We start from the raw sequence: 15,265 nt of genomic DNA on the forward strand, positions 1-15,265 counted from the left end.
ATGTGGGGGTGTCCACATTTATTCTTCACAAGAAATTACTTTTTTATCATTTTTTCCAGACATTTTGTAAAAGGTATGTTCATCAGGCTCTATTGAATATTTATTTTTTGAATTTCTCCGTATTAATAAGTTGATGTAACCAAGTCCAAATATGTTTCAGACAGACACAGAGGTTGTCTTCTTCAAGGTGGGAGACAAGTTTCTACATAGTTGCAGTTTCCTACAGTACCCAAATGCAGCAGCTGTGAGAGTGCACGTCATGTTGACTAAAAGCATTGTGGGTAAAACATGGGGTGAATTGCATAAGGTTACCATTTGCTCTAGAACCGGTGGATGCAGTGTGTGACCCGACCCTTGGTCCAGTCGCTACCTCCCCGCTCTGATGCAGCGGATCGCCGGCCTCGCTGCACGGATCCCCCGCCTCGCTTCCAGCGCAGCTGGGGTTCAGACCGGAGACAGCGGCTTGATCTGCTGCAAACAGCCGGCGGTAGGGCTGCTGCACCGGTGGCAACAGTGGGCGTGTTTGTGTGCGGTGTCCGGCCGTCCTCTCAGCGCGGAACCCGGGCAGAGAGGCTCCAGGCGGAGGTTCATTGCCGGGGAAAGATGCAGACTGTTCAGCTCCCAGGCTGGAGCCGAGGAGCCGCCGGGGAACCCCGGTTCCCAGCCCCACATCTCTGTTGTCGGCAACCCAGACCCACTCACCTGGATCAGGTGTAAATTCATAACGTTCCTGGTCGACCTTTACTTTGAAGTGGACATAAACTCTGCAGAGTTTCACAGAGGAGTGAAGCAGGTAAACAACCAGACTCATAAATACCATAAACACTGATAACTTCGACTCTTAATTTTGGAATAAACGACGGAATTAGAAGAAGTCATACAAGGTAGATGTAGAGTTGCTCAAATATGTCTGTGTAAAACAAAACCACACAATAAAGGTTAACTGTACCAACAATGCTTTTTCATAATGCTTTTTTATTTCTAAAGCTTTTTCATTATACTGCTTCACCAGCAGATATGTCAATGATGACCGTTGAGCATACAGGTGCAGTTATGCACATTATGTCATCAAAAAAGTTTATTTCACAAATCCAGCTGAAAAGAAAATAAACTTGATCGATTCTTTAAAAATTAATATATTACAATTGTTTATTTCTGTTCATTAGCTGTACAGCTAATGCAAACCCTGACCGAATAAAAAAAAAAAAAAAACATTTCAACACTTTTTTCCTTCCACTCAACTTTCCATTAAAATGCTTGGCTAAAGCATGGAGTTGCACCGTATGCCACAAATATATTTTCATGACAATATCGGTCCATGCATTGTTGTTATTGCAAATAACTGTGGAAGGCAGTATTTGTTGGCTATTTTATTTAAAAGGTGAGGGATGACAATTGACTGTGTCTGAGGAGTCAGAGAGAGTATTGCTTTGTATGGAGGGAGGTATCATCATCGTAATATTTAACAATGTCATCTAATAATTTCCTAATATCTTTTTTTCCTTTGTGGACTTGTGAAATAAAATTCTGTAATTACACAGTGATAAATAGTGCAGGGCGATAAGAAAATACATATCGTGGATAAAATAGAAAAGTGTCTATTGTGCTACTTCTCTCGTTTCTAACATAATTTTATCAATTATTCAAGCAAATATTTCATAAAATAGGCTACGATGAATGTATTAGTGTTTTCACTTTGCATACACTCAGTTTATACAGGTCCTTCTCAAAAAATTAGCATATTGTGATAAAGTTCATTATTTTCCATAATGTCATGATGAAAATTTAACATTCATATATTTTAGATTCATTGCACACTAACTGAAATATTTCAGGTCTTTTATTGTCTTAATACAGATGATTGTGGCATACAGCTCATGAAAACCCAAAATTCCTATCTCACAAAATTAGCATATTATTAAAAGGGTCTCTAAACGAGCTATGAACCTAATCATCTGAATCAACGAGTTAAATCTAAACACCTGCAAAAGATTCCTGAGGCCTTTAAAACTCCCAGCTTGGTTCATCACTCAAAACCCCAATCATGGGTAAGACTGCCGACCTGACTGCTGTCCAGAAGGCCACTATTGACACCCTCAAGCAAGAGGGTAAGACACAGAAAGAAATTTCTGAACAAATAGGCTGTTCCCAGAGTGCTGTATCAAGGCACCTCAGTGGGAAGTCTGTGGGAAGGAAAAAGTGTGGCAGAAAACGCTGCACAACGAGAAGAGGTGACCGGACCCTGAAGAAGATTGTGGAGAAGGGCCGATTCCAGACCTTGGGGGACCTGCAGAACCAGTGGACTGAGTCTGGAGTAGAAACATCCAGAGCCACCGTGCACAGGCGTGTGCAGGAAATGGGCTACAGGTGCCGCATTCCCCAGACCTGGGCTACAGAGAAGCAGCACTGGACTGTTGCTCAGTGGTCCAAAGTACTTTTTTCGGATGAAAGCAAATTCTGCATGTCATTCGGAAATCAAGGTACCAGAGTCTGGAGGAAGACTGGGGAGAAGGAAATGCCAAAATGCCAGAAGTCCAGTGTCAAGTACCCACAGTCAGTGATGGTCTGGGGTGCCGTGTCAGCTGCTGGTGTTGGTCCACTGTGTTTTATCAAGGGCAGGGTCAATGCAGCTAGCTATCAGGAGATTTTGGAGCACTTCATGCTTCTATCTGCTGAAAAGCTTTATGGAGATGAAGATTTCATTTTTCAGCACGACCTGGCACCTGCTCACAGTGCCAAAACCACTGGTAAATGGTTTATTGACCATGGTATCACTGTGCTCAATTGGCCTGCCAACTCTCCTGACCTGAACCCCATAGAGAATCTGTGGGATATTGTGAAGAGAACGTTGAGAGACTCAAGACCCAACACTGGATGAGCTAAAGGCCGCTATCGAAGCATCCTGGGCCTCCATAAGACCTCAGCAGTGCCACAGGCTGATTGCCTCCATGCCACGCCGCATTGAAGCAGTCATTTCTGCAAAAGGATTCCCGACCAAGTATTGAGTGCATAACTGTACATGATTATTTGAAGGTTGACGTTTTTTGTATTAAAAGCACTTTTCTTGTATTGGTTGGATGAAATATGCCAATTTTGTGAGATAGGAATTTTGGGTTTTCATGAGCTGTATGCCAAAATCATCTGTATTAAGACAATAAAAGACCTTAAATATTTCAGTTAGTGTGCAATGAATCTAAAATATATGAATGTTAAATTTTCATCATTACATTATAGAAAATAATGAACTTTATCACAATATGCTAATTTTTTGAGAAGGACCTGTATATGTGATAAACAAGAATAAAAACACGCTTTACGTTATTTAACTCATGAGTAATGAAAGATGGAGGCACCAGAGGCAGAAGTCTCAAACCCGGGGTTGCAACAAACAGAGACAGGTACGCAGGCAGCCCAAGAAGAAACTCTTTTACCAAAAATGGGGGGTACGTCTACATTTTGGGTTCAAGAAGCTGCTACTGCAGCTCTACCTCTGCCTCATCTGTTGTCATTTAATACACATATATTGCTGCACTAAAATGTATTTTTCTCATCTGTGACAGTTCAGTTAAATGTTACGGAGCCCCGCGAGGGGACATGGGAGAATTTTTTTTTCTCGCAATACTTTGCGGGGAGAGTTTCCAAACTAGATAACTGCACAAATAAAACAAACACTACATCCGTTTTTGAGATTTATTGAGTTTTATTTTGAAATCTGCCTTAAATAAAAGGATCTTCAATCAGACTTAAAGACAGTTTTTATCCACAAGCTGTCAAACTACTGAACTCTGGACAATAAAACTGCACGAAACCACATCTGTGACACTTTATTTGCTTATTGCTGCTGCATGATGTGTACTTTTTTTTGCACGCCATTTGTGCTTTTGTTGATCATGAGTTGAACGGTTCTTCTTATCTTAAGCATTTAATCGCATTGTTGACTGCATGTTAACCTGCATATGACACATAAACCATATCAATGACATATCAGTGCTGTTTGTTTTGTGAGCAGTTTGTCATCTGTGCTGCTGTTCCAAAATGCACAGCTTTATCAAGGCGATTAACAAGTTTTGCGAGCGAACGCAAAAGTATTGCGTGGGGACGCAAAAGAAAAACAAAATCCCCCATGTCCCCTCGCGGGCTCCGTATAATGTCACTTTAACATAAAGTTGGAAAAGAGTAAGCAATGATATTATTTTGTCATATTTTTCGGAGAATAACAGAAAAATTGGGGCTATATCGTGATATATATCGTTATTGTGATATAAAATAGTCTATATTGTGATATATGGTTTTTTCCATATGGCCCAGCACTAGTGATAAATAACCAAAACAAATCCAACAGTTTATGATTATTTAGTTTCACCCATGAATACCAGCCTGAGAGGAAATGTTTTTGAATTTAGAGTCTCACTACAAAGAGCGTCACACGTGCAGAAATCCAGCCACTCATTCAAATAGAGCTGAGCTTTTAGATTTCATATATGATTACACATATAAAGTGATATATAATTTAGAAGGTAAAGCCCACGGAGAGCTGTGGGGAATCGCTATGATAACAAAGAAGAAATGTGGGTCAATCTCAGTTGTACGGAGACCAGCAATTGTCAGCGGTTAAAAATAAAAAACAACCCCAACAACGTGGAAATCATGCTTTACTAAACAGTGCTCTCGGATTACTGAGTGACATCTGTCGAAATATCTCAGTGTAACAAAATAGTCCTATTGCAAGCTGTACAGTGTGCTGATTAAAACATGGCACTGCTTTAAGTTTATATTTGACAATAGATCAACAGATCAACTGAACCTTTTTTCGCAGATGTGGGCCATGCGTCCAAACTCGACAGATGTCACAGAGTAATCTGTGCGCATGGCTTGCAAGACTGAGTGCACGGTTTAGTAAGGCAGGAGCATGGATTTCCACCGGCTTTGTTTTTTGTTTTTTACCTCTAACACTTGCCGGGCTCCATACAGTTGATATAGTCATTGCAAAATTGAACAATAAAATGGCGAATGCAAGTTTTTCTAATACTCTGCAGTTCTAAGTAAAGTTTATTTATCAGAAGGCGCTGTATAACAACGTGACATTTAAATAGTAAACAGTAATGACCAAATAAAAAAAAAAAGAAAGAAATTCACAGTAAAATAATGACATAAAAGCATGCCTTCTTTTGTTTCTCCTCCTCCATTCCAGGCTTTGGTCCATGTTTCCAGCAAGATGTCCAGAGGGAGATACCATGAACTGAAAGGGGTCTTGACCGATGAGGTAACACAATAACTTTTGACTCAAGATGGCCTCACTAGCAGAACAGCGCCGATGGGTCTCAGGTTCAGGTTTAGTCAAATGAACAAATGATAGAAACATTTCATTTTAACAAATCCCAAACGTCTCCTCTTTTCTTTCTGAAGATGAGGGAATATGTGGAGGAGAAGTGCAAGCTTCTCACTAAGGCTCAGAGGAGGCAGCTTGCTGTCAACATGGAGGACATCATATTTGTGCTACTGGAGGACATCTCGGTGGTCTTTGATAAGCACGGTGAGTTCTGCTGAGCAGAAACTGTTCCTCTCAACTTCAGAGCTGGAAGCTGAATTTAAAAGTGTTCATCTTGAATGCGTACGATTCTTTAAACCTCTTTACACAATCTCTGCTGCTGCCGGAGCAAAGCAATGCTCACCCTAAATCCCCTCGCTGTCCTTGCAGGTAGGACGTTCTGCTTCGTCGCTATAAGATTTTGGGTCCTGTCGTCACATGAGGGCCCTGATGACCCAGAGGGCACCAAAATCTTCAAGGTGGCCTCTAGTGAAGACGGGAGCCCACAGAAGAAACTGGCAACCGCTGTTTATGAGTGAGTGCTCGACTCAACCTGTGTGAAATGTGGAGCAACGCTCTCCTTAGGAAAGATTTGACCTGTACAGTAAATCAAATCACAGTATCCATGTGTGGTTACTTGGATGCAGTACTTGGTAGGATATGATATAGCTTACAGTATCTCACAAAAGAGAGTAAACCTCTCACATTTTTCTATATATTTTGTTATATCTTTTCATGGGACAACACTCAATATATCACACTTTGATACGACGTAAAGTAATCAGTGTGTAGCTTGTATAACTGTGTAGATTTGCTGTCCCCTCAAAATAACTCAACATAGTCATTAGCGTCTAAACAATAAAAGTGAGTACACCCCTAAGTGAAAATGTCCAAATTGGGCCCAATTAGCCATTTTCCCTCCCCAGTGTCATGTGACTCGTTAGTGTTACAAGGTCTCAGGTGTGAATGGGGAGCAGGTGTGTTAAATTTGGTGTTATCACTCTCATACTGTTCACTGGACGTTCAACATGGTACCCCATGGCAAAGAACTCTGAGGATCTGGAAAAGATGCTCTTAATAAAGATGGTTGAGGCTATCAGGAGATTGCCAACACCCTGAAACTGAGCTGCACCACGGTGGCCAAGACCATACAGCGGTTCAACAGGACAGGTTCCACTCAGAACAGACTCGCCATGATCGACCATAGAAGTTGAGTGCACGTGCTCAGAGTCATATCCAGAGGTTGTGTTTTGAAAATAGACGTATGAGTGCTGCAAGGATCACGGCAGAGGTTGAAGGGGTGGGGTTTCAGCCTGTCAGTGCTCAGACAACACACTGCACACTGCATCAAATTGGTCTGCATGCAAGGAAACCTCTACAAAAGATGATTCATACGAAAGCCCCGAAACAGTATACTGGAGACAAGCAGACTAAGGGAATTGTTTAATGGAACCATATCCTCTGGTCTGATGAGACCAAGATAAACCTATGTGGTTCAGATGGTGTCAGGCAGTGGGTGGCGTCAACCAGGTGATGAGTTCAAAGGCTCATGTGTCCTGCTTACAGTCCAGCAAGGTGGTGTGACTGTCATGGTTTGGGGCCACATGAGTGCTGCTGGCTGTGGAGAGCTACAGTTCATTCAAGGGACCATGAATGCCAACATGTACTGCGACACACTGAAGCCGAGCATGATCCCCTCCCTTCTGATACTGGGCTGCAGGGCAGTTTTCCAACATGATAACGACACCAAGCACGCCTCCAAGACAACCTCTGCCTTGCTGAAGAAACAGAGAGTAAAGGTGCTGGACTGGTCAAACATGTCTCCAGACCTAAACCTTATTGAGCGACCGTGGGGCATCTTCAAAAAGAAGGTGGAGGAGGGCAAGGTCTCTAACATCCACCAGCTCCTTGATGTCGTCATGGAGGAGTGTAAAAGGATTCCAGTGGCAACCTGTGAAGTTCTAGTGAACTCCATTCCCAAGACTGTTAAGGCAACAATGGTGGCCACACAATCTACGTATATACACTTTGGGAACAATTTAGACATTTTCCCTTAGGAGCGTACTCACTTTTGTTGCCAGAGGTTTGAGTTATTTTGAGGGGATAGCAAATTTACATTGTTATACAAGCTGTACACTAACTACTTTACATTGTATGATAGTGTTATATCTCAGGTGTTTTCCTGTGAAAAAGTTTTAATAAAATATTTACAAAAATGTGAAGGGTGTACTCAAGTTTGTGAGATAAAAGGTGCAGGATTTGGTTTGGTTTCTATGAAACAGCTACTTAAACAGGAGGAAATTGGTTCACAGCCGAAGCTTACGGTCAAATCCTCTTTCTGCACTTCCTCAGTAATCAGGTTAGTTGTTGGACCCATAGTGTGTGGCAGTTTTATCTAATACCACCGATCTGGTTCAGCAGATTGTTGTCCCTGTGGTTTCAGGCTCCCCTCTGAGAAAACCTGTTACCTGCAAGCATTATCCTAAAGGCGAACAGACCGACTGTTAAGCTGGATAAGGAAGCTTCTTCCACAATCTCATTACAGTGCATTGCAAATGTATTCACAGTCCTGTAAACTTTTTCACATTTGAATCTGTTACAACCAATAACTTTAGAGGGTTTTTTGTAGAATGTTGTGTGATAGAACAACACAGCCTCATGCATAATTGTGAAGTGGAATGAAAACAGTTCTTTTGGGGAAAGTCTCTAATTAACATCTAGAGACATAAGTTTTCACCCATGGATGGAGAGCATCTGTGAGCATCAGTTTTCTTCACATTAATATGCTTTGCCCTAACCACTCCATTATAACGCTGGTTGTATGTTAAGGGTAGTTGTCCTGCTGGAAGGTGAACCTCTGCTCCAGTCTCAAGTATTTTTATCTTTCTATCAACTCTGACCAGCCACATTTGTGGATTACACAACTGAAAGTTGTCCCCCACCTGAGCTGTGGATCTCTGCAGCTCTTCCAGAGTTACCTCTTGGCTGCTTCTCTGATTAATGTTCAGTTCCTGTCTCATGATCTCATATCAGTTTATGTGGACGGCGATGTCTTGGTATGCATCCCATACTTTTTAGCTTGTTATTTGCAAAAATTGTAATAATCCTGCATTATTCTTCCTCCACTCCAGTTCTGCACTACTTTATCTATCTCATACAAATCTAGTAAAATACAGCAAAATATTGTTACATTTCCAAAGCACTGCATGTTTAAGATGTAACTGAAAACAAAACTTAGCTTGAAGGTAAAATGCATTGGTATTCTGTGGCAATACCAAATATGGAGAGGAAAACAATTTTTGCTCTTTTTAAATATATTTGTCTCCATCTTCACAGATTCCACGGAGAGCTAAAAACAGGGACCTCTCCTGATTGGATGGTAACAACTGTCTGGCACTGGCACTGGAAAGTGGCTGCATGATTTCACTTTGTAACATCATCAGGAAGCAACAGGAGGACTGTCTGCTGAACTTACATTGAGAGGACATGCAACCAGATTTCAGTCACGGGGGAAAATACTTGTGGCTCTTATGCATTCAGATGCTCATGTGGGTTGGAGCTAGGACGTCATTTCACAAAAAATGCGTTTCACATGTACACATTGAACCGGCGTTGTGAAATCATTCCACTCTGGGACCCGGTTTGAAAAAAATACAGTTTTTTGTCTCCCAAAATGCCAGATCCGTTTGGACGCAACACCTTAACGACAAAATACTTGTATAGATACACCTGAGCTCGTCTCCGTGTGGACAGGGCCCAAGACCTCTGCCTAGAAAATTCCCCCCAGATCAGACATGCAATGCTCATAGAAAATGACAACAAATTTTATTTAGTAGATATTGTCAGATAGTCTTTTTTTTTTTTTTTTTAAGAGGTCATACTATGAGTTGTTTTTAATTGTTCTAAGGGCATAAATGGCTCTTTGGATTGTAAAGCCCCTGGTCTAGGCTATCCAACAGCTGAGATTTGGTCCAAAGTGGATCAACAGGACGGGGATCCCAAACACACTAACACATCTTCAACATGGCTGAAAAAGAAATAAACCAAGATGACTGATGATTGTGTGTTTTCTCACACACTTCTTCTGCATTTTGGTTTTATTTTCTAATAACAAATAACGTCATTAGTATGATATGAGATTTTGTTCATCCGTGATTGCTTTTAACTAACTTTTAAGACCTGTTCAAGACCATGCTTTCATGTTCTTCTATGCAAATGAAACATTGAAAATGGGTAACCTGCTTTTAGCATGACTGTAAAAAACATATCCTATTTGAACTATTCTCTTGATGCCTTTATTGCTCCAGAACATTTTAATGTTAAGATATTAAAAATGTTGCCACATACAGTTACACTCCTTTAGGTTGGTCTGTCAGTAGTTCTTTTTTATGACTTTATTAAGAGAAAACACAAAACCCATTTGGCATTTCATCAGATGGTAAGTATGAAATCTCCAAAACAGCTGGTAAAACCAATGAAATAGAGGTTGTTCTCTTTTTATTTTACTCCATTCTGATTGATTTGGTTTAAACTATTTTACCAAAGTCAAGAATGTTACTCAGGACCACTGAGTTTTGTATTATTTTGTATAAATAAACAGCTTGATCTTAACTTGATATTACACTTGTGAGCTTTAATTTAAACCTGAACACTACCATACATTCTTTCATCATAAATAATATTTTTTGCTGTCTACATCAGCAAAATTGTCTTGTTGCAGTCTCTGATCCCCATATCGCCACAGCCTTAAGGAGGGAGTTTAGGACATCAGAGTTTGTTTGGAGGCCTAGATGATTACACAAACATTAGTTCTGCTTATGTTGGCTGGAACTACCTGAGGCTTAAAACCCAAATAAAAATATGTGGAAATGTCATATAGAAAAGGTGGTCAATGTAAAGGGTGGGTAATGCAGGTGCCTGATCTTCCAAAGCTCCCACAGTGCCCCCCATGCGTACTGGCACCCCCTGTTGAAAATGTTTTAAAAGCCTTACATTATCGTGCTAAATGATAAAACGGTTGCAGCATAGCAGAGAGAGATCTGTGACCGTTTCTGTTTGCTCCAGAGCCTTAGGTCGTATGCCCTTTCTTCTCTTCAGCTTTTTTCTTTAGGATTTATGCCTGGGGGCTGAGAAGGCCATGGAGGAAGGTTGATTTTGTTTATTGTGATCCACTGGAGTCAATCATTTCTGGGTTGATTTGGCCATTTGCTCTGGATCATTAATTTGCTTTTAGACTCAATAATGATCTATTATCAGTCTTTGTAAATAGTCAACCAGGTTTTTATTTAGAATCTCTTCTTATTTTAATAATTAAGATTGTGCGGGCAGGAGAAAGCAAGCGGCAGGGAGAGAGACTAGCATCCTGACAGCTTGGTGGAAGAAGCTGTCCTTCAGTCTGCTGGTCCTGTACTCTGCAGTCTCCTACCTGATGGAAGCAGGCTGAAGAGGCTGTGTGACAGGTGGATGGGGTGAGGCAGGTGCAGCATATAGCAAGGAGGGAGGGGAGAAAGGCATTGACTAATTTTCTCAGCTGCTCTTATGATGAGCTTGAGGGTCTTGCAGCAGGACGCGGAGAAGACGCCATACCACACCATGATGGAGTTGAAAAAGATGCTCTCGACAGCACCTCTGTAGAGGGTCTGCGTGATTGGCCGGGGGTCTAGCTCTTCTACGCTTGCAGAGGAAGTAGGGGTGTTGAAAGGCTTTCTTGGACAGTGATGTGATGTTATTGGACCAGCATAGGTCCAAGGAACTTGGTAGTGCTCAACCTTTCCACAGCAGCACCGTTGATGGTCAGAGGAGCAGGGGGGGAAGGACAGACTTGATGTTTTGCATGAGTAGCCCCAAGCACTTCATAAGGATTGGGGGTGAGTGCAACTGGTCGTTCAAACAAGTGGGCGATGACTTAGGTCCGGGATGATGGTGGTGGCTTTGAGGCACGTTGGGACAACAACCTGACTCATGTTGAAGATGTCTGTGAAGACATCTGTGAGTTCCCCTGCAGTTTCTCAGCATTAAATGCTTTAATTATTGCTCTGACTGTAGATATGGTCCAGTTTAGACCAGTAAATATTTTCTTGTAGCCATTTCCTGACTAAAGGAGATCAGCATGTATCTTCCTTACTTGGTTTCACTCGTCTTTTCCATTTTGCAGTGTGGCCAAGAGATATGGGTCTTTGTGTTATGTCATACTTTTAGAAAAACACAAGTTTTAAATGTTCCTTAAGTGTCAACATAAAAAAGTACATTGTAAAAGTAAAAATGCTTCAGGTACATTTATTTAATAGGGATTGTAAGTGGTGCCAATAAAGGGTTGCACTTATTTCTTCTCCTGGGAGTTTTTCCCCACTGAATAAATTTGCTCTGATTAAAGGATGGATTAAAAAAATCTGTGAGACTATGTTACCGCAGTAAAAGATTAACTTAAGCCTTTTTTCATCTTTACCATGGGTGCCAACAAATGTGGAGGTTGCTGCACATTTGCATTAAAGTGTATGAAGATACATAAATTTAAAATAAATATTAACAGTTTATTTATGTAGCTTGCCAAGTTTGAAAATAAAACCAAAAAGCATTTTTGCACAAATTTACAATAATTCTGTTTGAGAACTACCAATAGTTCAGTGTTTGGGATTCAGCTGGGTTAAAGAGTTAGACAAATTCTTACCTTTGGTATCAATTAAGGCTAAATAAACTACTAAACCACAGGCGGTACTCTACTACATCCTCATTGACATAAAAACTAGTCAAACTTTGATGTACCTGTTAAAAACGCAAGATAGAAATAACTTAGATTTCTTTGTCTTCTGACATGTTAAAAAGAAAAATGGCAAAGCTATGGTGCCATTTTTCTACAATAATATTAAAGTACAGGAAGCATATTTTAAGGAGAAATTCATATTATGTCATAAAAATTTGTTTGACTCTTCCAAGAAAGAGAGGCTGTTAATTTTCTGAGCAGATCTAGGCACATGTTGAAGAAGCTTCTTCTCAGCTGCAGAACATTCCTGTACCCAACACTCATAGATGGTGGTAGTATACTTTCCATCTCACAATCCTTTGATAAAAGGTGTCATGACACGAGCCACGAGGAGCCATTGACTTTCTTTATTTTCTTTAAGTGTTGGTTGCCCACTTGAGGGCGCTGGATATCTTCAGACACAGGTATTTAAAAATAGGCATTGCCCCTAGGCTTCTCCGATCAAGAGGAGCCTGTAGTATTTCTTCCAGAACTCTCAGTTTGTCCTAAGTTTTTTTTTGTTTTACAGATGGACAAGTAGTTACCATAGGTATCAATCTAACTGCTGCTGTGTCGTCGTCATTATACAGGTGCACCACAGTAATTAAAAATATTCAAAAGATATCCAAAGTTATTTCAGTAGTTTGATAAAAAGTGGAGCCCATATATATAATTATTACACACTGAGATATTTCATGTGTTTAATGCAGAATTGTGGGCTGACTGAAAGGTATATCCATGTACTGTACAACATATACACTCAGTAGTTGACCTTCAGCTCGTGTGTATTGTTGGCTCTGGTGTCTTGATTTTCTAGATTCTTTTATGGTTTTTAGGTTAGGTCAGTTTTCAGGCCAATTAAGGACATTGACATCAATGTTGTTGAAGCAAGTATTGGTACTTTTGGGAGTGTGGGCAGGTACCAAGTTCTGCTGGAAAATGAAATCTGTAATTTTATGTCCCAGCTGCCATCAGATCATAAAAAGTCAACAATAAACTAGTTTCCCTTTACCTTTTTAATGGTCATCCTCATCTCACAAAGCAAGATCTGCTCTACCAATGAGCCACAACTGATGGCCAATTGATGGATTTTTATATTTAATATTTCTCCTCTTTCCAAATAATGACACTAGTTGTCATCCTCTCAACCAGCTTCTTGCTACAGGTCCAGCCCATTCCAGCCTTTGGGAGATGCACAAACTTTTCCTGAATGTCTTTTTAGTTTTTTTTTTCTATTGTAGACATTGAAATGGAAGAAATTGAATCTGGATGGATGTTTGATCAATTGATTGATTGATTGATTGATCATGACCACATATCCAATTCTGGCTTCTTTAAATCAGAAAATGAAATGAAATGAAAGAATGTTCATTTCTTTGAAAGGGAGCAAACTTATAAAATCAGCAGCGCATCAAATACATTTCCGTTGAAGGTATATTAGTCTCCTTCCATATGTAAAGATTTCCAACACAATTTCATCTGTTAGTGCAAACGATCTCCACCTTGGCTTCTGTCTTATCTGGTAGAAGCACCTCACCAGTTAAAAACAACACATTAGACCCGTTTATAAATGCCTTGTGTCATTGCATTCTTTAAATTGACTCCTGCATTATTAATGATGAAAAAAACCTATCTGAGAAACAGAAAGGATGCTGTCATTAGAAGCTTGTTTATTCATGCGTAATGACAGACGTGGAGGATTAGTCCAATTTTTCTGTAGAAGTAAGGGTTGTCTTTAAGTTTGCGTGGGTTTTTTGGTTCTAGCTGAACGTCTTGTGGTGTCATAATGAGATTAAATGAGTGTGGCTGGCCTGGCTCATGTCAATATGTGCACAGATACGGTGAGAACACTTTAAACAATTTAGCACGCCTGTAAATCACTCCAAAGCACACAAAAGCTTATGTTTTCTCATAGTTTCTGTTTAATGTTGTTGCATTTAGATTAGTTACTGCTGAGTGCCAGCCAGTATCATTAATTGAATTAATCCAACCGTTTTAATTGGATTAATCTTCTCACTCAGTGGAGATTTGGTTAATGTAATGTAATATAATGTGAATGTGTTTTAAAATTGCGTGTTTTTATCAGCAGGGGAGCTGGCAACCATGTAATCAAATATCCAGATGTTTTTGGGTTGAAAAGTGCAAAGGACTCAATACATGGTCAGGGCTCGTTTTGCATGAATTACTGCATTTATACTGTGTGGCATTGAGGCCTGTGGCTTGGCTAAGGTGTTCATGAAGCCCAGGTTGCTTTAATAGCGGCCTTCAGTTCTTGTGCATTGTTAGATCTGGTGTCTCTCATCTTCTATTGGACAATACTCTATAGATTCTCTTTGGGGTTTAGGTCGGGCCAGTTTTCTGCCTAATTAAATATTGTGGTACCATGGATATAAAAGCAGGTATTAGGACTTTTGGCAGTGTGGGCAGGTGAAAAGTCCTGATGGTAAAGGAAATTGGGATCTTCATAAAGCTTGCCAGTGGAGGGAAGCATGAAGTGCTCTAAAATCATCACATATTGTGGAAACTTTACACTTGGATTCTGTCCCTCAGCACTCCTTCTCCAGTCTCTGGGAAGCAACAGTTCCTTTTCTCCTAGGATCAGGTAAGAAGCTTCAGATGTTGTCTCTAGCTCAAGAGTGGATTTTCACAAGGAAGGTGACAGCTGTAGCCCATGTGTTGGATACATTTGTGTGTGGAGGTTCTTGAAGCACTAACTCCAGCTGCAGTCCATTATTCATACAGCCCTCTGTGAGCAGCCAGCTTGTTTCGAAATGACCTTTTGTGACTTCCCCTACTTGTAGAGAGTGTCAGTGACTGTCTGTTGGACATCTGTCAGATCATCAGTTTTCTCAATGATTGTGTTGGGCATCACATAATATTTCTGTAATAAAAATCCCCTTTTGTTGATCTTTTATTATATAATTCTCTGAGAAACAGAATTTGGTGTTTTCATTATCTGTAAGCCATAATTATCAAGATTAACAGAAATAAACATGTTTCTACACGTATATCACTCTGCGTAATAAATCTATAGATATATTACACTTTTGAATTACTGATATACATAAACTTCGATGATGTTTTTTGAGATGCACCTGTAAATTCTGTTGTTCCACCACAACACGTTCTTACCTGTTAAAGCTAAAAGACAGTTATAAGGTTATCCTACATTGTATAAATTATTACATAGTATCCCTATTCTTCCTAGTGTGAGTTCC

General features: G+C 40.3%; 1 protein-coding gene across 1 annotated transcript; it reads left to right on the forward strand.

The window, feature by feature from the left end:
- The first annotated feature begins 259 nt into the window (after positions 1 to 259).
- Positions 260 to 9,924, forward strand: si:dkey-82o10.4 (uncharacterized protein LOC797793 homolog). The gene is made up of 5 exons (XM_047361311.1): positions 260 to 793; positions 5,192 to 5,263; positions 5,407 to 5,533; positions 5,699 to 5,843; positions 8,645 to 9,924. Exons 1-5 carry the CDS (start codon positions 383 to 385, stop codon positions 8,727 to 8,729), a joined length of 840 nt encoding a protein of 279 aa, XP_047217267.1. The 5' UTR covers positions 260 to 382; the 3' UTR covers positions 8,730 to 9,924.
- The last annotated feature ends 5,341 nt before the right edge of the window (positions 9,925 to 15,265 follow it).

The sequence above is a fragment of the Girardinichthys multiradiatus genome, chromosome 3 (assembly GCF_021462225.1).
Source record: "Girardinichthys multiradiatus isolate DD_20200921_A chromosome 3, DD_fGirMul_XY1, whole genome shotgun sequence".
Lineage (NCBI taxonomy): Eukaryota > Metazoa > Chordata > Actinopteri > Cyprinodontiformes > Goodeidae > Girardinichthys > Girardinichthys multiradiatus.

Bases quoted from the DNA above. Each gene is read 5' to 3' on its own strand.
- si:dkey-82o10.4 (XM_047361311.1), top strand. From the start codon at position 383: ATGCAGCGGATCGCCGGCCTCGCTGCACGGATCCCCCGCCTCGCTTCC. The intron at 794-5,191 runs GTAAACAACCAG...CCTCCATTCCAG, and splicing joins TTCACAGAGGAGTGAAGCAG to GCTTTGGTCCATGTTTCCAG. The intron at 5,844-8,644 runs GTGAGTGCTCGA...CCATCTTCACAG, and splicing joins CTGGCAACCGCTGTTTATGA to ATTCCACGGAGAGCTAAAAA.